At 32.6% G+C, this 22,906-nt stretch overlaps 3 protein-coding genes across 3 annotated transcripts; 2 read left to right on the top strand and 1 right to left on the bottom strand.

The window, feature by feature from the left end:
• Positions 1-189: 189 nt before the first annotated feature.
• Positions 190-2,019, bottom strand: LOC103851960 (nucleolin). Its single transcript, XM_009128839.3, has 2 exons — positions 719-2,019; positions 190-615 (listed from the first exon to the last, which is right to left on the bottom strand). Exons 1-2 carry the CDS (start codon positions 1,214-1,216, stop codon positions 508-510), a joined length of 606 nt encoding a protein of 201 aa, XP_009127087.1. The 5' UTR covers positions 1,217-2,019; the 3' UTR covers positions 190-507.
• Positions 2,020-8,679: 6,660 nt separating this feature from the next.
• On the top strand, positions 8,680-9,430 carry LOC103851959 (calcium-binding protein PBP1-like). Its single transcript, XM_009128837.3, has one exon. It carries the CDS (start codon positions 8,690-8,692, stop codon positions 9,224-9,226), a length of 537 nt encoding a protein of 178 aa, XP_009127085.1. The 5' UTR covers positions 8,680-8,689; the 3' UTR covers positions 9,227-9,430.
• Positions 9,431-13,137: 3,707 nt separating this feature from the next.
• LOC103851957 (NAD(P)H dehydrogenase (quinone) FQR1) lies at positions 13,138-14,781 on the top strand. Its single transcript, XM_009128836.3, has 4 exons — positions 13,138-13,343; positions 13,647-13,740; positions 14,006-14,268; positions 14,348-14,781. Exons 1-4 carry the CDS (start codon positions 13,321-13,323, stop codon positions 14,580-14,582), a joined length of 615 nt encoding a protein of 204 aa, XP_009127084.1. The 5' UTR covers positions 13,138-13,320; the 3' UTR covers positions 14,583-14,781.
• The last annotated feature ends 8,125 nt before the right edge of the window (positions 14,782-22,906 follow it).

Below are 22,906 nucleotides of genomic sequence, written 5' to 3'. Positions count from 1 at the left end.
CTATATTTTCTCTTGTATTGGGAATCATAACTGATGTACTAGTAATTGTGTGGTTAGAAAGAGAAATATCTGTAGGGATACAACAATGTATTGGACCTGAATACGCCGATCCCTTAGAAATTCTTCAAGCTTTAGCCGACGGGACAAAACTACATTTCAAAGAAGATCTTCGTCTATCTAGAGGAAAAGGATTAAACATCTCCTGTTTTACTCTAACCAAAAACTTTTCAAAATTAAACAAATACATACTAATAGCTTAAACAAATAAAATCAAACATAACTATAGATAGGTGAATAATACAACCAAAAAACGAAAACGTACTAAGCAAAAATGGTTCAACGAATACATGTGGTTTTAGAGAAAGAAATGTAAACAAACTAAGCCATTAAAGGAGCTAAACTCGATTCACTAAAAGATGAACTGTTAGCAATGAACAGTGATGATTAATCTAATCTGAATAAGCAGAGAAATCAACGGCTGACATTTCTACATTTGTTGGTGGTGTATCACAGTCGTTTGATTTTTAAGGTTGATTTCATCATAGCCGCTGATCTTGGCAAGGTTGCATCTCTCGTCAGCCGTTTCAAAGGTCGTGACTCGTCGTTTGATTCTTCCTGCATTTTAAAAAATAAAAATAAAAAATTAATCAATGGTTTCATATTTCTCGACCATTCCTCAAACTGTAAAAAAAAAGACAAGAGAGAAAGAGATTCATACATCATCGGAGTTAAGTTCTGAATCTTGTCGCGTCCTTTTCGCTACCAAACTGAAACGTTCCTCTCCGCTGCTAACGGAAGACGATGAACTCATCACCGGAGATTCTTGCACCGCCGCAGCCGCATCACATGGCACCACCTGATTCTCCGCTTCTTCTTCTTCTTCTTCCTCATCATCACTTTCTTCTTCTTCCTCCTCATCCTCATCATAAGATTCTGCGCCGTCGTCTTCTCCGTAACTATTGCTGCCGGCGCCGGAGTTATTCTTACGAGCAAGGCAAGACTCGCATATAGAAACGGTTGGACAGAGCCGAAGGCCAGAAGCTTTCCAAGGCGTAGGAGATTGGCACGCGCTACAAAGAAGGCAGCGCGCGTGTTTAGCCACCAGAAAGTTAGCTCCGTGAACGTTACCGTCGCAGTCCCAGCATAAACTCGCCTGGTCTGACTCACAGAACATTCTCGCCACACCCTCACATAGCTCACACTTCATCTTCTCCATCTCCTCTCTCTCTCTCTAAGTATATCAAAATAGTTTTCTTTGCTTCTTTTGTGTGTGTGTGTTTGATTTGATCCTGTCTTTATCTCTTACTTCCTTCTCTCTCCTCTCGTTTATTCTGCGGACAGAAACAAGGGAACAAGATCGAGAATGGAAAGTACCATTTGCATTTGAGAGTTTCGTGGCGAGTTTTCTGTGATTCAAAATTCTTTTGAGGGTATTTTCGTCTTTTGAGATACAAAGAAGGTTTCGATTTTTTACAATATATTTCTTCTTTTCCACATCTTAAGGAATAGTTCAAACTTGTGAAACTTACGGTGGATAATTTGTGGATAATTACTGTATAAGTTGTATATATTTTTTTTAAAAAATATATAGGTTCTGCGGCTGAGCGTTATCCTCGGGTGCTTAAATTTTAGGACTTAAAGAGTTTATATTAATTGTTTTTCACATTTACTTGGTCCTAAAACAACGTAACGGGGACAGAGCCCTATGGCGCCAACCTTACGTGTCGATGTTTGAGTCGTTATATACAAAAAAGATATTTTTAGTTGGTGAGGTGGCGAGAGTAAGATTCTATTATACCCTACGTGGAGGAATCATATTCTCAAAAATACTAAAGCCACGAGAAAACAACCATTAAAATTCTGAACTTTCAAATTAAATCCAAAAAAATCTTCAACTCATGTTTAAGCTAAAATAATTACCAACTTTTAAATATTGGTCATTTTAAACTTCATATTTTGTTGTTTCGGTCATTTAAGAGCTCCGATTAATCAACCGTTAAATTTGATTAAAAATAAATGCATGTTAACTCTCTAAACGACATCATTTTAAAAATCGATTAAAACATTGATCAACCGAGATTTTGTTTTCTTCTAAAACACTTAAAACATCTCTTTCGCGAGACTAAAGTGAAGAAGATGAAGTTGATTTGGGGCTCTAGTTTTGCGAAATGGATGATTTGAGTGTTTCTAGAAGCAAAAAGACGTCATTTAATCAATGTTTTAATCAGTTTTATAAAAATAATATTGTTTAGATAGTTAATAGACGTTTAGTTTTAATTGATTTTAACAGTTAGCTATTCGGGTTTCTTAAACAGCCGAGTCAACAAAATATGAGAATTAAAATGACTAATATTTAAAAGTTGATGATTTTTCTGGCTCAAACATAAATTGAAGGTTTTTTGGGCTTTAATTTGAAAGTTTAAGGTTTTAATGGCTGTTTTCTCCTAAAGCCACGTGTTCTCACCTGGGATTTATCTGGACCAAGTTTCACGTTTACTGCGGTCCATACATTTTTCTTATTCTCGCTTGCTCCGATCCAAGTATTTGTGTGAACAAGGTTTTCGATTGTTTGAAAAGAAGTGAATTTAAATATCCTTATATCATTTGGGTTACGAAAGGATGATATCAAAATATTATCATAGTTTAAAATGACCAAGGCCATGGATCAACCTTTCAGCAATTTTATAGAAATAATTTGTAAATTAAATGATCATCCTAGTCAGAAGAACCTATTCATCAACCATTTTTATAGCTGCGAACGTAACATCCTACAATATATTTACTAACATAGATAAGCCAAGAAATGGTCAAAAGATATTTAGATCACAAAAATTATTAGTAGCTGTGCTTGAGAATATCTAAAGGCATGGTTTATTGGAGATCATTAATCTATTTGACATATTTATCCTAGAATTTGATCAAACAAAATTTTGTTGAGAGAAATTAAGCTTCAAAAATCTATCTATTAGCTTGACTAGAACTAAATGTTGATAAAAGTATATTTGATAAGTAACCAACTTCAACGAATGATAAGCTAACATTAGAATGAATGAAATTCAAAAAAAAACATTAGAATGAATGCTTAAATACCTAATGTGTGGTCGGCTGGTGCCTAGTAGTGATTGGCTTCTTTTTTTTTTTATTAATCAAAATGAAAATTCATACAAATCAAGTCCCAAAAAGTGGAAAACACTTGAAAAACTAACCATCTAATCTGTTAAAATTGAAGTAAAAAAATTAAATACCTTTTAGTTTTTCAATTTATTTAGAATGACATGCCATTGAAATTATTAATTAACCTACTTTTTATGATTCTTTGTCTTTTCTTCTTTAATTAATGCATTTTCAAAATCAAATTCTAACTAAAAAAGTTATGGCAACAATAATTAATAAACCTAGATTTTAGTGTATTTTGTTCTCTTTTTCTATTTTATTATATATATATATATATTTGTGTGTTTTGAAATAATTAATTCCATATATACATTTCATAAATAAATACATACATTATATGGTAATTATTCTACTAATTCCATATATACATAATAAATAGTATATACAACAATTTATTATATATTATCATAAAATATTGATTCCATAAAAAAATAAAAATACATTTGTGCGGATACGCACATGTCATATTCTAAAAATATGGATGATACAACTGATGGTTTACAAGATAAAATAAAATTACTCAATAGAAAGTATAAAATTATTGTGTTTTATGTCATATTAAAAATTTATTTAAACGGATAAATTTAAAAATATATATCATCGCTTATAAAAATAAATATATTTATAAAAAAAAAAAAACACTTGCGTGGATGCGCGGATCAAGCACTAGTTAAAATTTAAACTTAACATTTTTAATACTAAAATTTCTGATTTACAACCGCCTAAGTGGCTTGAACAATTTTAATACTAAAATTTCCGATGTAACCATTAAACACGAACCCTAATCTCTCGACTACACTTTAAAGTACGAACCATGGTCCTCCGACGATGCTTAATGATATGAACCCAGCGAAATCCTAATTCATTAAAACACTACGATCCAAAAGTGAGCAGCAAGGCTACCCGACACTACCAAGGAAACACTAAAAAAGACGGGTTGAAATGGCAGCAATATTACCACCAACTGCAATCCTGATACCAGCATGGATAAGGTTTGAGAACAGCTTCTAGAAGTGCAAAAGACATGATTTCTAAAGCTGGGATGCTGTTAACATAAACATGTAGCCACCGAGACCCAAGGAATGAGTCATGCCATGCTCTAGCCTATGAGAACCATAGGACTGAACCCTACCAATGCTTTAAGCTCGCCATTGGCTTGGTTTTTCCAAACAAAAATATGGAATCCCATTACTCTCGCTCGAATCCTAGTCTGAAATCATGATATATGCCTTCTAACGGAGAGTACGTTGGACCACGACAACGTATTACAAAACGATAGCAAGTGCTTAAATAGTCATGGTATGTGTTACTTAATTGGTAAGTGAATTGGTAAGTGAAAATGCTTGGTTTAGTATTGTCCACCTCGAATTTGAGCTTGTTTCGAAATATACGATTTATGTTTTATCAAACTATATCAAAAATAGAAAACAAAATACCTAATTTAACGAACTTATGGACGGACGTACCATAATTTTCTGATAAAATAGTGAAATCTTCGTTTTTCAATATTCCACCATTAAAACGTGTTGTTTTCTACAAGTTACGTGTTCGGAATCACGTCTTATCACGAAACCATGACCAACACCAAACATAATTGATAGTTGTCAAGTCATTATATATGAACCAAAAACAATATGCAAAAAATCACGAGTTGTCTTCATTTGAGAGCCACATGCCATGGTGAGTGAAGGATAGAATTTTACAGCAACTTCGAAAAAGCCTTATGTTCTATACACACATGATTCGCATCTGACTCCTTAAAATTTCCCTTCATGTTTTCTCCCCCAACTCCCAAGTTATATGCTAGGATTTCCTAATAAATGCAAACTACAATATAAAGGGGCTGTTTGGAGCTCTTAATAGTTTAATTATGTTTTCCCTCAACCACGCATGAATTGGAAATAACCTAAAAAAGCTTTAGCTTCTTTACTTGGAGTTCATTTTTTTTGTTTGCCAAACATCTACACTATTTAAAATGATTTCAATATCCAAATCAGACGTATAAATCGACGTAAATCATAGATGATAGAGAACTGAGTGCAAAACATGTTAATTTGTCCGTTTTTGAATTTGTTGCTCTTGAAATATGCAAGAGATCATAATTAAGGTCTAAAATCTTATTCAACCCACCAAATTTATTTATCGGTGTATATGTTTATTAATTATCTCATTTTGGATATATCGTCTACGTCTTTCATTAAGGTGAAAGGCGTTTTCGTTACAATTTTATAGAAATAAAGTCTTACTTGCAAATAGTCAAATATTTACTGTGTTTTTTATACAAAGTTGTTTGGTACTCCCCTTGTTTCGAATTTGATATATTTAATCTGTATTGCTCCACTCCTACCGATCGACCACATTCAAATACTTTCATCTGTTTTTTTTTTCATTTCTTGAATGCTCTCCGTTAGTATTGAAAAATTTATAGCCGTAGACTTTCTGTTTTCCTGCTTTAAAATACTTCTCAACTTACAACATTCCCTCTAAATAATTAATCATGTTTTTGCAGTCCCATTCTTACACCACTACATAAACCTTAGTACACAGTCTGTTTCATTGGTGCCAAATTTCACCTTACTCTTTTCAGCTTTTTGACCTTACATTTCTTCTTGCAATGGTAGATAAACTCGAAGGCCCGGCCCAAATAAATTTCTGCTTTAAAGCAAAGAAATGGTTTGCCTAATAGAAAAACATATTTTGGAAAAAGAAAAATTTGCATAAATGATATTCAAACCCAACATCTTGAAAAATAGTATAAACTAAACCACTCTGAAAGATGTCAAGTCCCGTGGTATCAATTTCATTTTCTTTCCCACCAGTCCAAGCCTTAAGGTTTTGGAATAAATTCATCACATCTTCCATACAATTGTTCCATGTAAAACGTTAGTGACCATGTTTTTACTTTGTTATTAGTACAACTTGGGATATTCAGTAATAGAAATTCTTAACCAACTAGCTAGAAAGCTTTGTGCGGATAGAGAAACATGATATTTACTGAACTTCTAGTACGTATGATTGTATCACAATATACTTCCATCATAAGAGCCTTTGCGTCTCCTACAACCCATAGGTCATTTCCAGTTATTGATCAGGAACGGATAAGAGTTTGAGACCGTAATATGACAAGTCAAATCATTGGTATTTTGAATGTCTAAGTGTAGGAAACATAATACATTGATTTTTTTAATAACATATTTGTTTGATCCTGAAAGATTTGAAGGAAAATATATTACTAATTGATTTGGATCTTGATCTTGTTGGTCGAAACAATTAAACTAAAATTAATGAATTGACCGGGTAGTGATCAAGATTCAGTGTTCCTTCTATGAATCCGATTCATTTTACGTAGTGGTTAATTAATTCATGCATTCAATTTTATTATAACGAGTAAAAACGAAACAATTATTGGGCTGAAACATTGAGTAAAGTATGGATAATGGCAGTGGTTAGCGAAGGAGGAAGACACTTGGTTGGATGATTATCGAGTGTAATAATAAAAAAACAAAGGCATGCAATAGAACGGGCAGACCAAGTGGAATATAATGTCCACCATATATAAGTTCCAATTAAGATGTTAACATATTATTGTCTTCCAATAGGCGACAAAAATCTGGATTAAGAATCATTAGAGAATCATATTGCACCCATATAAATTAAGAAAAAACCCTTGTCCACTAGAAGTCACTATGAAATTGTGAACGTGTTACTTTCGAGATATTTGTCACCCACGACCCACCTACATATTATACTCTGTGATGGTGAAAAGTATTGTTTCTACTAAAATGGCAGGGTAAATCGGCAAGAAAAAACTCGAAAAGAAGTGGTAAAAATGTTGGTATATGACATGGTTTAGTTATGAGCTTTATTAAAGTTTATATTTACATGGTTGATGTCTATATAACCAAATTATGCGTGCTACATAGAGATTGCAATCATGGATCTGGACCGCATACCTGGTCGTAAAGGCCTGTGCGGAACGGTATTTGGAACGAGGTTTTCTAGACCCGTAAATTTGCGGGTTTCGTGGGACTGGTATTTGCGAGATTGGGTCTTTGCGGGATGGGCCGAAACGGGTCATGCAGGATTACATGGATCCGCATTTTTGGTGAATTTTTCTTATTTTACCTGAAAAAAACGAGAAAGAGAGTGAGAAGAAAACGATTCTTGTGACTTTTCCCCCATAAAACATAAGGAGTTTCGACGATGATGATTCGAGCGCCGGCGACTCCAGCTCCAACGATGATGATTCGAGCTCGGGTGGTGTTTTGATTTGGTTTTCTCTTTTTATTACATACAACTATGAATTGCTTTATTACAATGTGATATTTCTTGTTTAGGTTGATTGGTTTTGTTTTCAGTATTGTGGTGTTTTTCTTAAATTAAATTTGGTTACAATGGTGTTGTTTAGGAGAAAAATTAGCTGTATATCACGTCACTTCTATAATTTGACAAAGTGATTCACGAATTTTTTTGCAATCCAAATAATTAAAAAAAGAGATGGTTTGATGAAGACATACAACACTTGAGCCAAATTATTATAAAGACAACAACTCAATCAGATTCAAACTTAACAAAAGCTTATGCTAATAACAAAAGAAGAATTTTAACTCAAGAACGCAAGCACAAACAGAGCTTTGTGGCATTGATTTTGCTAAGGCTTTAGTGAAGCTTAATGAGCTCTCTTCAACTCTCTTACACAACTTTTCTACTTAAACATTCATGAAAGAAGCTGTAGCAGACGTTTTGATAAAGAGGCGTCCCACGGAACGGCCCGCGAAGGTCTATATATCTTGCGGTATGGGTTTGGGCCCACATTTTAAAGACCGCAGTCCGCGCAGGACAGGTCCGCTGTGATCCGCTCGACGACTAACCCGCCGCGGTACGAAACGGAATGGGATGGGTAAACTTGTTTAACTAACGAATGTTATACTGTTAAAACCATCAAGATAACCCAAAAATGTGTTGAACTTTCAAATTCTATAGTTTTTTAGTAATGTTATGGTATGATAGTTTTTAGTAATGTTATGGTATGTAATTAAGAAGTAGGTAGATTTGACGGACTTCTGTTAAGATATAAATCCGACACACTTTTAAGTTATTATACCAAATCAAATCAAAAACGAATTAGAAAACAAAGAGTGCCCATCTCTAGAGGTCAAAAGACCAAATGAAAACATAACGCGCTAACCTTTACAATCGCCCAAATCTATGTGTATCTTTCAGTCTGGTTCAAACTAGAAGAAAGTGCTAAAAAAGTTTTAATATAGTTTTCAAAAACTTTCCTTCGTCAATGGAATCTAAATGTCACTTGCCTAACGAGTTTCTAAGAAAGACAGAACCTTCACATTCAAACCTGTCGAGACTACCCTTAAAGTGACCTTCACATACATCCCGTGTGAACAGTCCCATCTTCAAGTAAAAGACGTTTATACCCTTAAAGTGACCTTCCAAGAAGAAACCAAACCAAAACAATTGGATGTTCCTTCGCCCCTTACCTGTAGCTTAGTTGTCTTCCATGGATGTTCCTTCTCGGAACTCCCAAACTTCTCTCCCTTCCTATATATATAAAAAAATCAATCTCATATCATCATCATCAACAACCTCACCATTCACCAACACAACACCCATCTCTCAAAATCATCACTTTCTCTCTCTAATGGCGTCTCCTAAATCCTCAACCAGACCCACCCAGCAAAACCAAGACCCCACTTTCCACGACTTCTTCCCGGCGATGGCCGGAAAACTCGGAGGAGAAGGTCTCATCGACGAGCTCTGCAAAGGGTTCGAGCTACTCATGGACAGAGACAGAGGTGTCATCACTTTCGAGAGCTTACGGCGAAACGCGTCGGCCGTTCTTGGGCTCGGAGACTTGACGGATGACGATGTAAGGTGTATGATCGACGAAGGGGATTTCGATCGAGACGGTGCGTTGAACCAGATGGAGTTTTGTGTGCTCATGTTTAGGCTTAGCCCTGACTTGATGGAGGCGTCACGGTGTGTTGTCACGGAAGCTATCGAAGAGGAGTTTTGTGATCGAACGCACAGGCGTTGATGATAGAAATCTCCATCAGAGACTTTGACTTATTTGTTTTTACTTTTTACTATTTTTTTACCGATTCTTCTTTTATGTTCTTTCTATGCTCTCTTTGATTTCCCTTTGCAGTTCGTATAAATTGTTGGATATATTATTATAAAACTGATATGGAAAATCATTGAGAACAAAACATATATAACAAATGCATATTTATCTCTTTCAGCCTTTTTACCTCCTTGGATGATTTAGTTTTAGGCTGCGGCATGTTGAAGTTGATAAATCAACGCTACAATAACACAATTGTCTTCCCATCCATATGTGGAAACATTTTTTTGTTTGTTATGGAAAGATAACACATCAACAAAGAAAAAAAAAACTGAAAAAGAATCAACACATTTCAATTCTTCATATCAGATTATGGCTGGGCCATAATTCTTTCCATCTAAAACCACTATATAATATTAGTTTCTTCCCAAATACTATGTGATTATATGATTTCTAGACTTTGCGTATCATATTTGTCCAGTTGAGTTAACAACTTCATCTTCGTAGTTACTGATAATGTATTTGTCCAGACCTTATGCCGACTAATCTTCCTAGAATGGGAGACAAGAGCCAGTTGCTAAATCCCTTCCCAGATAGTGAACGTATTTGAAACAGAGGTCCATGTCACAAATACCTCAGATCCTTTCCGGCCAGCTCATCCTGGTAAGCGATTCTATTTTTCATTTACATGTTCTTGATTTCCAGCAAAAAAATATACTATTATAGATTAAAAACCCCGCAAACTCAGGTGAAAGGGTAAACAATAAAATCTTTGTAACAAACGTATAAACACACCACTCATCAAAGTCCACATGTAATTATTAGATTTCTCAGTGTAGTTTCAACTTTCAACCACTTGATCATAGTTCTACTTTTTCATTAGTTAATTTTCTTTTATAAAGCAAATATGGTTGCACCTTGCGATGGATTCATCATGCAGCCTAATGCGTGTAGCCATGCAGTTCCAGAGATCCAGCGAAAAGACTAAATCATGCATGTACGTATCTTAAGCGACACTTCGGTCAATAAAGCTATCAAAAGCCGATTACTTTGTTTACACGGAAATCAGGGGTGAACTGAACACTTTATAAGTAAAAGGTTGAAAAGCGAAGCATCCTTAAAACACAAGCCAGCTCTCGCATTTTATCATTAGCTTCTTCTTCTTCTTTTTTTATCTTAACTTGTTTTAACATTATTTTCGGTTGGTATATACATACTATAATTTTATTATTTGAATATTTTAGCATATAGTTCTTGGAAAGAAATGTCGTCGAACGTCCCCCCTTCTTGATTACAACGAAGGTCTCTGTAATTTTAAGGGATATGTAAAATTATTACATCCATGTGCCCGAGATATGTTCATTCTGATCCCCAAGCAAATCTCATATACAATTAGCATTAATATTAAAATTGAAAACAGAAAAATTAAAATACATAGTGTTCTAAAATCTTATTTTACAAGTAAAATCGTCTGAGAAACGCATGAATCAAAATTTATCTTTACAATCAAAGCTTAATAAGAAAAACTTAAATAAAAAAAAAATACTAAATGGAAGACTTCTGTAGCAATATGAAAATATACTATGAAATATGGATGGTCCAAAGAAAAAAATTGAAATATGGATTGTCCAAAGATATTGACCAAAAGAAAAAGGAATGGTTCGAAGACTATAACAAGAAAAATAGACGGTTCATGCATTCGAGCTATAAAAATATGGTCTTCATCTCGATATTCACAATTTGCACTAGTTAATTCGATAGTAGATCGACTTTGTGTTGACTATTTTGGTCAGTCTAAGGCAGTTTGGAACCATCTATCTCGATGCCGTATTAATCCAACTAACAAAAACTCTAAATTACTAATATGAACCTTTTCACTCTAATATGAACATTTTATAGTAAAGTTTGCAATTTAATAGGCCTTACAATATGCGCGCACATTATAGCTAAGTAACATCTCTCTTTTTGTAAATTTAATGAAGTAACATTTAAATATATGAATCTAGATACCTAGAATGAAAATCATAATATATATATATATATATGTATGTATATGGATCCAGCTATCATACATAAGGTTCTACTTGCCGCAGGTCCACATACATGTATTATATTTATATACCATCAATTTTGAAGACGTATTGTCCAAATATTAGCGTATTGTTCTACTATTATTTTCTACAATCCACATATACATCATTTTTTAAGAAAATTGAAATTATAGCGTCAACAAAATGATCTATATAACGTCAACAAAATGATGTATGTGTGGATCATTCTAAATTCTGATGCATATTCGTAGTTTTATGAAAAAATTGAAAGTCAAAAAAGGACAAAGAAATATAAATTTTACACAAAAGAAAAGAAATATAATGACGAGAGTGATGATGTAAGGGCTTGAAGTCGGAATCTAGACTACCTCAAGAGCCATTGTTGAGAAAGAGATCCAATGCCTAGCTTGTCTTGGTCGATCAAAAATCGGACGGACAAGGTTTGTTGACCCTACACTCGGTCAATTTAGCACCTATTTAGTTGTCTTCATGGGCTCGGATCATATTCGTTGACTTGCTCACCTTCTCAATTTAATAGATTCTAAAAAGTTATGAGTTTAAATTAGTTGTGCCATACATGAAGGATTGAGTGATTGGTATGGTAAACAAAACACTACATGTATGAACTTTTAGAGTGGTAAATTATGGTTAGATTGAATATTTATGACACCAATAGGACTGAAATCAATTGATTTTGAGAACTTTAAATTGTTTAATCAAGCTACCATTCTATGTAAGATTGAATCGTAATCTAATCACAAATAGCTTTGAATAGATTAAACACTATATAATTCATATCAAGAAAAGACATCTTCTAGAGAAAACAAGTAAGGCATAAAGCTCTTCCTTATGTTAAATAATTAAAATTAAACACAGTTTTGAGGGAAAACAAACATGATCATGATGATGAAGGTGACAGCAACACATATCATCATTATTATGTTATTTTAATCATTTAAAACTTTAAAAATATAACCAAAGTTGTATTTTCCCGCACCAACCCCACTCCCCGTCCAGTACCAAGCCAGGCGACGAACGAGGGGGTTTTGAGTTGACCATGTGCCCCTATAGTATCAGTTAAAGCCCAAAACTGCCCCACTTGTTTTGTTTCTTTCAAATGTTAGCTATAATCAGAATAAATAGAGGAATCGATATTTTATTTTGGTAAAATGTTAAATTTAGTGTAATAAATTTTTCAATTTTGTTAGAAATACAAAGATGACTAGAAGCGGATGAAATAGGACTAAAGAACAAGCAAACAAGCCAAAACAATGAACTAGAAAAAAAGTGTGTAACAAAACGGTGGCAGAGCAAATAACATCAAAAAGATTAGAGAAAACGAGCTGGTCGCCGTGAGCTACATCAAGATCTAACTTCCTCAAATCCCAAAATCATAGTTCCTACAACTTTTGAGAAGTTAATTGCAATAAACCAAGTATATAATCTACTATTGATCTATAAACCAATCTGATCAAGAAGACGCCGACAGTGTGAAAATAAACCAACAAACAGATGATGCCGTCGTTCGATAGAAATAATAAATGTTTTAAATTTTAGTTTTATATTAAAAATTGATGTTTTAAATTTTAATTAATATACACCGTATAAGAATAAAATTTCATTTAATATTTAAAATATAAATGCTATAGAAATTTATTGAAAAACAAATAAAACAAAAAAAATTAATAAATAAAATTATGTAAACTTTTTTATTAAAATATGTGGAAATCATAAACCATAAATCTTTCAAATACGGAAGGGAGTAGCTAATCGATCTACTTTAAAAAGGTGGCTAAATATAAAAATAAAAAAAACGATGGGGTGAGATTTAATTTGACCAAATATATAGGGTGTTGGAATGAAAGAGTTCAACTTTGGAGAAAAATAAAACTTCAGATCATCTTCTTGGACCTCTCTATAAATACGCTATCTGCATTTTCAGATCGTTGAACTTATAATCTCCCATCTTAAAAAAGAAAAAAAAAAACAATTCAGAAAGTTAATCTTCAGATATCGATGGCGACCAAAGTATATATCGTGTAAGTAAAGCTCCTTGTTTCGATCTTGCTCATTTTAACTGTAGCGACTTGATATTGATTTTTCCTCAATGTTGATCGAAGAATACTACTTCTATTGGTTTATTTTGATTTTCTTATATCTTATCATAGCTTTTGCTGTTCTGTAATAATCATGGGTGGGGGATGATAGCATTTAATTTATGATTTGGGCTTCAAACTCTTCTGTAATTTGCCTATTATTTGTTTAAAAAATGGTAAAACTCGATTTAATTTTTGTTTTGTGAAGTTTGACTTTTTTTTAAAGTCTCGTTGACATTTGTGCAGGTACTACTCAATGTACGGTCATGTGGAGAAATTGGCTGAAGAGATTAGGAAAGGGGCTGCTTCCGTTGAAGGTGTTGAAGCCAAGCTATGGCAGGTGAGATTTGACTTCCTCCATAAATGGCTTTATATGCTACAGTGCGAAACTATGTTAAAGGATGATATTAAAGTTCTTTTAACACTAACAAATAATATTAGGTTTTGAGTCTACAAGTAGTTTTGTATTGTGTATCTTGAAGAAAGAACCAAGTCTTTCTAAGTTTACTGATTTAGCTTACCAAGTTTAGATTAGGCTTGTTGGCTGCTCTCTATCCAAATCCATGTGAACTCTATTGAACCTGATGAAATTGCTGGTTTTACAGGTACCAGAGACGCTTCCAGAAGAGGCACTCTCTAAGATGAGCGCACCACCAAAGAGTGAATCACCAATCATCACACCCAACGACCTAACCGAAGCTGATGGGTTCGTCTTTGGATTCCCAACGAGGTTCGGCATGATGGCTGCTCAGTTCAAAGCCTTCTTGGACGCAACCGGTGGACTCTGGAGGACTCAGTCACTCGCTGGTAAACCAGCTGGTATCTTCTACAGCACTGGCTCTCAAGGTGGTGGCCAAGAAACCACCGCGTAAGCCTCTCTCATCAAGACTACAAACACACACATCATCATCTCTTTACCTCTCTCTTAATATGTTTTTTTTCTGTAGATTGACTGCGATAACTCAGCTGGTCCACCACGGGATGATCTTTGTCCCGATCGGTTACACATTTGGTGCGGGAATGTTCGAGATGGAGAAAGTGAAAGGAGGAAGTCCCTATGGAGCAGGAACATTCGCAGGAGATGGTTCAAGGCAGCCAACAGACCTTGAGCTAGCGCAAGCTTTTCACCAAGGCAAGTACATTGCAACCATCACCAAGAAGCTCAAGGGATCTACTGCTTAGAGATCTTCAAAAAAGGAAAACAAAACAAGACCCGGTTTGGTTCTCTGCTTTTTTATTACACAATTATATATTCTCTCTTCTTGTGATTTCATTTGGGTTTTGATTATAAACTACATGATATTGTTTCACAACAATCATTCTTGTCTTGCTTTTACGTATTAGATATGTAATGATTTATGCTTGTCTTGCACTATTGTTTTTTTTTTTTTTTCCCAAATTGTTATTATTGATAGATGGCCAAGCCCAGAGCCGAAGCCCAAACAGAACAGGATTTAAAACAAAAGCCCACGAACCGGGCCACAAGACAAAGAACAAACAATGGGCCAAGCCCAAGTAATACCCGACCGCCACACGGCCCAAACCGGGCTGTTCGCCCTAGATGCGCCTCAAGGAGACGCCACTGCCGCCGGAGCTCCGAACCTGCAGAGCCTCCGTACGTACACACACGTTCATCGCCGTACTGTCTTCACGTCGGAGGGTTCATCAGATAACCGAGAACGCCTCCGACTTTGGACCACCAGAAACGCTGGACAGTCGAGCCGAGAACCGCATAAACTTCTTCTAGACACTTCATCGCCGTCGCCGGAGAACTTAAACTGATATCTCATCGTCGGCGACCCACAAACCCCTCACAGAAGACAAAACCCACCGCTTCAACCATCCTCGATCTAATCGCCACACCCAAAACAAAGGGTCTTACCCCGGTATCAAGGAGCTATGTGAGCCTCCTCTCACCGTAATCCAGTAGCCGGCGAAGAGAGTTAAAGAAACCTCACCTTCCCGGAAGCAAAAGTGACGACGGTGGATCTATGAGAGCCCCCACCCCCCACAAGAGAGCCGACGTCAACGGAACTATGAAAGCCTCCATCGCCCGGAAATAAAACCACCAGTGCGCGCATCAAAAGCCCCGTCACCTCCGCGCGCCACCATACGGACGCGTCTCGACTCCAAAGCCGCACCACCATTTACGATAAGTGACGGCAACAGAGCTCCGACAAGGCGAACGATAGTGGGTCTGCGAAGACACCGAAGAAAGGGATCGAAAACAAGATGAAAGAAATTCTCCGGCGACGGCACGGACGCACACGCGCCGGCCGTACGCCGGAGGGAAACGATTCTCTCTCTCTTAATTCCTTTTTTGTTTTTTTTTTCTTCCTTCACGCTTTGTTTGTCTTGCACTATTGTTTAAAATATACTAAATTGACTACCGCTTTTTAAAAATACACTTAATCAAAATATATTAATCTTTAGGCTGGGGTTGAATTTATAAACTTCTATAAATATTTTGTAAATTTTTTTTAAACATTTATAAATAATTTATGAGAGTTAATTTAATTTTATCATATATTTAATGTATTTCAGAGAATAGTTATCATTTAAGAAAAAAGTGATATCAAACTTGTGATAAAAATTGAAATTTCCCCATATTATTTTTGTCAAATTAAGCTAAACTTCAAAGGGTATTTTTAATTAATAGAAAATCATCAAAGCTATTTTATACTCTATAATGCTTTCATATATTTTTTGTAATACTTTTCTATAATATTATTCAAAAATCTGTTAGTAATAAAAGCTACTTTATTGTATGACAAAAATTATAATTATTAAATTAAGAATGCTGATTTTATTTAAATTTAAATCCATTATTATTTGTTAGTTTAGTAACCAATAAAGAAAAATTTTACGTCGTCGGATTTGAGGATTTAATCTTATAAAATGAGATTTATTAATAATTATACAAATTAACAAGGTAGAGATTTTCCTGAATTTTTCAATATACTGGTTTAAGTTGATGCAAATAGAATCGTCAGCTATAAATTCTCATATAATATATAAAATTATACTACTTCTTATATAATTTGTAAGATTACAATAAATCAGAATTAAAAATAATTCATTTAGGAACAGTCCGGTTATATTTGATCGAAGCGAACCGGACCGGACATCTTTGACAAAATAATGTAAATTATCATAAATACCACATTCATAGTTCCACTTTTCATGTTTAACTACTTTTATCTTTATTTTTAATAAATGGGAAAAAATATTTATACCCTTAAAGTTAATTAATCTAAACTTAGGGTTTAGAGTTGAGGGGTTGAGTAGAGTTTTTAGAATGTGAAATTTAGGATTCTAATAAATATATAAATAAATAAATAAATAAATACTTAAAAAATATAAAAAATCATTTCAAACATAATTTTTGATTTTCAAAAAGAAATTTGATAAAAAAATTTCCAAAAAAATAAAAGATTCTAATTTAAAACAGTATAAATGTTTTTTATTTATTTAAATAATTATTTATTATATATAAAGAACACGAGTTTAAAAATCTTTTACCATTTAAGGAAAAAGATAATTTTTTAAATATTCTTTTAATAATGACAAAGATGAATAATGGACACGAAATTTGGCGAAACAAACCATATGCAAATGTTCAAATCCAGCAACAACGGAAGACGCAAAGTAGACCACCATTATTATGGCCCAGTAGCGTCCCACTGATACCAAATATGGCGGCCCAAAAAGACAATATTGTACCGTACCGTAGTGTAGAGGTAATAATGACTTGTTTTCAATCTGGTAAAACATTGAAATGGTTTTGAATTTTGATCAATATTTTGTGATGGGAATATAGATTGATGCATTTCGACAAGAAGAAAAGGGAGGATGGCCACTCATAAAATAATTAATAATTAACTTCTTAACTATGTTTATTACTTTGTAGTTTCAGTCACGACAACCTCTCACAATACACTGATTTCTGTTATATTTATATGATAACAGGATTCAGCTACTAATCATTTATATCTATAAGAATCACCTAAATCCTAGCAGTCAAGAGAGAAAAATAGAGATTTTTTTTTGTAGTTTCAAGCTGATGGCCAGAGACAGGGACGGCCCAATCTTATTAGAGGCCCTACTCAATTAAATTTTGGGTCATTTTTTTTAAGGTAAAAAGCCTGAAAAAAATTTTGGGTCTTTTTTCTTAAACTAAAAAACCTCAAAACATTTTGGGCCCTAAACGGGTGATCACTTTGCCTATGCCATGGGGCGGGCTCGGCCGGAGGCTTCTACAACTACAATATCGGTTTGTTTGATTCGTTTTGCTTTTCTTTTTTTTTTCCTTTCTAGTCATTTGATTTATTTGATTGTCAATTTATTTTAAATCTAACATAGTTTTTGATTATTCCTTTGTGTGTTTCTTCGATGGATTTGGAAAGATAAAAACTTTGGTTCAGTTGAACGTTTAGAGAAGGTGATTGACAGATCTAGAAGCGAATGGTGGCAGCCGATCTTACCGGCTTTAATCGTTGATGGTTCTTCATTTGATGGTAATAGAGTTCTTGATGTAAACTATAGGCTACTCCAAAAGGCAACAAGAAATTCTAATTAATCTACTGTTTGGAAGTAATATATTTGAATTTATTATTATCAATAGAGAAATATAAAGAGTTGTTTTGTCTCGATGTTTCCTACTGAAACAATAAAAAGAGAGTCGCAATCGTTATCAATAAATTCTGAAGCGTGGTGTTTTTGGATTAATATAAAAATTATTTCCCTTTAAATTCAACCATTCGAAAAGAAAACATGAATCTTTTTTATGAAATATCTTTAGTCATTCATACACAATATAGATGTATTATTTGGATCCATACTAATGTATCATTTTTCTATATTTTTTTTCTAGTTCTCATTGTTGAGTACTTGCTGCCTAAATTTTTTAATAATACAATACATCGTTAAAAACTATAAACCAACTTAACTAATTTGGAACTGTAGTTTCTTCTGGTTAGAAAGGATTTGAATAAATTATGATCTAACTACAAACTTGATTGTATAATTCTGTAGCATTACTAATGATGTCCGTTAGATAATCTTATAGGGAAAAAGTATATCAAGCGCATCTCCAATGGTTAACATCATTTTTCTTTCAAAATGACCTAATTTCAGATCATCTCCAATGATATATTATTTTGAAGGAAACATAAAAAATGAGAGAAAACTTTTATCAATGGTACATCATTTTGAGAGGAAAATAAAGATATTAGAGATGGGCACTTCGATTATTTTCTCGGTTGATTCGGGTTCGCTTCGGTTTGGTTAGTTTAGTTCTAGTATTTTTCCAACTGAAGTAAGACCTAGTTAGTTTGGTTCGGTTTGTGTTTGGTTCAGTTTATTTTGGTTTGGTTTGTATTCGGTTCAGTTTGTTTTTGGATCGGTTTAATTAGGTTCTTTTTAGTTTATTTTTTTAAGAGAAATTAGGTTTTAAAACATAAATAATGTAAACAAAAACTATGTGAACTAAATTCAATCTAAAACTGAAACAAAAACATTTAAAAAAAATCACAAAAGTATATAAGAATTAAAACAAATGAAAGTTAACTAAAATAAAAAACCAACATCATTAATAATGTCTCTTATATCATTAAAATTTAAAAACATGCAATGAATCATCTTCTATGTGATATCATAAAAAAATCTGCAACAAATCAATAACTAGTATATGTTATACAGAAACTATACGAGTATTTATTTATATCTTTACTACTCTAAACCCATAATTCCATTATCATAAACCTAGTATAAACCCATGATTCCATTAGTAATGAATTAAAATGGAAATATGTGATTTAGTATTAGAATTTTAGTATATTGGTATTACTAATATTTTTAATTTAAATAATTACAAAAACACATCGGTTTCTCTATTCGGTTCGGTTTAAAACCGAACCATTCGGGTGGGGGAAATCTTCAACCTAATAGTTTGAAATAGACTTTGGTTAGATTTGAATCGGTATCGGTTCGGTTGGTTCGGTTTGATTCGGTTTGGTTCATTTTTTTGCCTACCCCTAGAAGATATGAATAATAGCACATCAAATTTGAAAGAATACTATTCACAACCTCAATTTGATGTTGATTTTTTTTTTTTACAAATGATCTTTAAATCTTTACATAATTTTGTTTATATCTAAAAATATTACATATATGTGTTTTATAATTTAACAAAACAATTAATATTTTCATTACCACAATTATAATTTCATATAGATAATTTTATACTCTATTAAAATCTATAACTTGTATATATATATATATAATAAATATTTATTTAATATACAATTCTTTTGGGTAAAATTTGTAAGTTCAAAATATAAAAAAAATATTATTAGAATTTAATAATAAGTATTAATAAAACATTATAGTAGGACAATTCTCTTTTGAGAGGAAAAATGAGGAAGCTATTGGAGCAAAATTCAAACTCATTTTGAATTTACATCATTTTCAGATAGAAGATGCCTCAAAATAATAAGTTCGTGTTTTATTTCAGTAGTTTTCCTCATTTTCTCCCTACAAAATTAAAAATAGATTATATTATTAACACTTCTTATTAACTCAATTAAAGTTTTTTATTTAAAAAAAACTAACAAAGAACTATCTTTATCATATACATAAATTTAGTTTTTAAAAAACTATAAACCTATGTATATAAACTTATAATTGTATTATGAAAATATTCATAATAATTTTAAAGCATAAAATACAAATAATGAATCTTTTTAGATACAAAACAAAACAATATAAAAATTGAAGGGCAGTTTATAAATTAAAAAATCCAACACTAAAATAAGTTTATCAATAGTATTTCCCTCCTATTTGATGAAATACTATTTATAAACTTATTTTATCACTCAAAATGATGCAATACTGAAAAATGTTTTTCTTCATTTTTTTATCTTTTCTTTTCAAATAAAAGGTTACTGGAAATGGTCTAAGGTAATATTCGATAGTAAAAACAGTGTCGCTAAAGCAAAGACAATCAGCATTTGAAAACTAGTTTTATCTGAGGGGAACCCATATTTTATAATGTTAACCCCGTGACTGAAGTTCGTATTAACATACGTCCTAAAAAGAAATACTGATACTATTAAACAAAATTATCTTAACCCACACACACAAATATATATACAGAATACACTATAGAGTATAGACTGTATTTTGTTAATGATTATACTGCATTATATAACAAGGCGAGAAAACCTAAGAGTGGTTCTGTACCAAGCACTACTCACAAATATTGAAACATATATACTTTAAGATTTTCATTTATTTACTCTTTCTTTCATTATCAACCGGAATATCCTGAATGAATCTTTAACTATAAGGTTTCAATTAAGCTTGAGCATCAGAGGAAATGGATTCGAATATGCTTTAGAAAGAAGACTACGTAAGGACATTTTTAAAAGGTATTATAGCAAATAATTGTGGTACAATGCCATCGGATCTCGAAGAATTCTGGTACAATGATTAATTAATACCAGAATTATCTGGTTATAGAAGGGCAGAGACCAACTACTATAGTAGTCAGACTTAAATATTCAAACGTAAGGGATCATTTTGGTTTATCCGCTTAAATTTTTTACTTTTCAAATTATAATAAATGAAAACATCGCACAAACTGAGTGAAACCTAAAGGCATGTTCTTTTACATTATTTAGTCAATATTATACCATATCCAACAATCCATGAAAGGAAGAGATACAGCTCTAAATAAAACAAGCAGCAGTTACTACGCACATAACAACAAAGTTCATCAGCGTTCAGTGCCGGTCCAACATTCTCATTTTTTTCTTGATGCCCTAAGCTCATTTAAAATTTTATGCCTTTGTTATTCATGTAAAAAAAAATTTATGCCTTATATACAACTAAATTTTTCGCTTAGAATATGATGCCCTAAGCGATCGGTCCCCTCGCTTATGCTCGAAACCGGCCCTATCAGCGTTTATTCATTTGTTGCATGGACGAGTGGCTCTATGTCAGGTATAAGTTGCTTCGTGTGCAAGACCCGAAAAAGAAGTATCATGTCCTTTGGTGGAATCATGAATATTCAGTGATGGCCATTTCTTATACATTTTTTTTTCTTCAGTTGTGGCTTTTTTAGATCGAGTATTTCTCATAAATATTATTTGACAAACAAAACATTTACCTGGTTTTTATACTTGCGAGTAAAATGATATAAATTGAAGAAAATATTGAACATGACTGATTTGTTAACTAAGTCTTCTAGTATCGAAATAATAAAAATCATGAAATTTTAGTAGACCCAGCAAAAATATCGTGTGTTTGTGTGTACTAAATTAGCAATCTATATTTGGCCACGATCAAGATTTTAAACCACCACAATACAACATGTTGGAAAGCACAATATTTATGAGCCGACCATCCATTTTATCATAATAATTACTGCACAACTATTAGATCAGTTTTGTAATCTTTTTAATCTATTACTAACATTTATTGCATGCGATAATAAATATTGATGGTGGCAGTGTAGCACATCAAATCATCAATCTAACTATCTAACGATTCTGTAAGCCGTATTAGAAGACTTCAACTGGTCTCTATTTTCGTCGAAATGGAAGTATAAAATAAACACTAGACTTTGATCCGCGCACCTGTATATTTTAAAAAATATGTTGATATTTGTTTTTTATTTAATTATTAGGATTTGGAAAAATGAATTCGAGGAACATAACCAATACCGATCCAAAAATATAGTACCAAACCCGAACATAAATTGATTAAATATTCGAATTATTCAAAATTTTGTTATTTAGAAAACTGAATCTGATCTAAACTGAAGTATTTGGATACCCGAATTTATCTAAAAATAGATTTTTATACTTATATATATTAATTATTTTTAGATTTAACGTATATAAAACATCAAGAATGATACTTTTAAATTGTTTTAAATACTTGAAAATATATATAGATAGTCAAAAGTAAATATCTAAAATAGTTAAAGTATACTCAAATCACCAAAAATACTTAAAATAATTATTGATTCCATATCCAAAATTTTAAATCAAGCCAATTGATATGTTAAGCTTAAATATTCTGACATATGTTATTCAAATTTATATGTAATATATTATTTTATTTATAAATTTGAGAAATTTAAAATATATAATGATTTAAAACTTTTAAAATAATTCAAATGGGTTATCAAAACCCGCCAAACCCGCAAAGATCCGAATCGAACTCAAACCAAAATTTAGAAACATCCTAATAGGGGTGAAATCTTTGACCCCTAAAACCCGAAACGCAAACCGATCAGAACCAAACCCGTATGGATACCCGAAAGCCCATCCCTAGTCATTATTATATACATATATTGTCATCATATAATTAATCGTATTTTATACGTACCATCATATAAGTAATCATATAATTAATAGTATTTTACACATACCATTATATAAATAATTATATATATTATATTTTTAAAACTTAATATGAAATATAAAAACCATAATTTG

The sequence above is a fragment of the Brassica rapa genome, chromosome A02 (genome assembly GCF_000309985.2).
Source record: "Brassica rapa cultivar Chiifu-401-42 chromosome A02, CAAS_Brap_v3.01, whole genome shotgun sequence".
Classification (NCBI taxonomy): Eukaryota; Viridiplantae; Streptophyta; class Magnoliopsida; order Brassicales; family Brassicaceae; genus Brassica; species Brassica rapa.
This window is presented reverse-complemented; position numbering and strand designations above follow the sequence as displayed.

Bases quoted from the DNA above. Each gene is read 5' to 3' on its own strand.
- LOC103851960 (XM_009128839.3), bottom strand. From the start codon at position 1,216: ATGGAGAAGATGAAGTGTGAGCTATGTGAGGGTGTGGCGAGAATGTTC. The intron at 616-718 runs GTATGAATCTCT...TTTAAAATGCAG, and splicing joins CAGAACTTAACTCCGATGAT to GAAGAATCAAACGACGAGTC.
- LOC103851959 (XM_009128837.3), top strand. From the start codon at position 8,690: ATGGATGTTCCTTCTCGGAACTCCCAAACTTCTCTCCCTTCCTATATA.
- LOC103851957 (XM_009128836.3), top strand. From the start codon at position 13,321: ATGGCGACCAAAGTATATATCGT. The intron at 13,344-13,646 runs GTAAGTAAAGCT...ACATTTGTGCAG, and splicing joins GCGACCAAAGTATATATCGT to GTACTACTCAATGTACGGTC. The intron at 14,269-14,347 runs GTAAGCCTCTCT...TTTTTTCTGTAG, and splicing joins GGTGGCCAAGAAACCACCGC to ATTGACTGCGATAACTCAGC.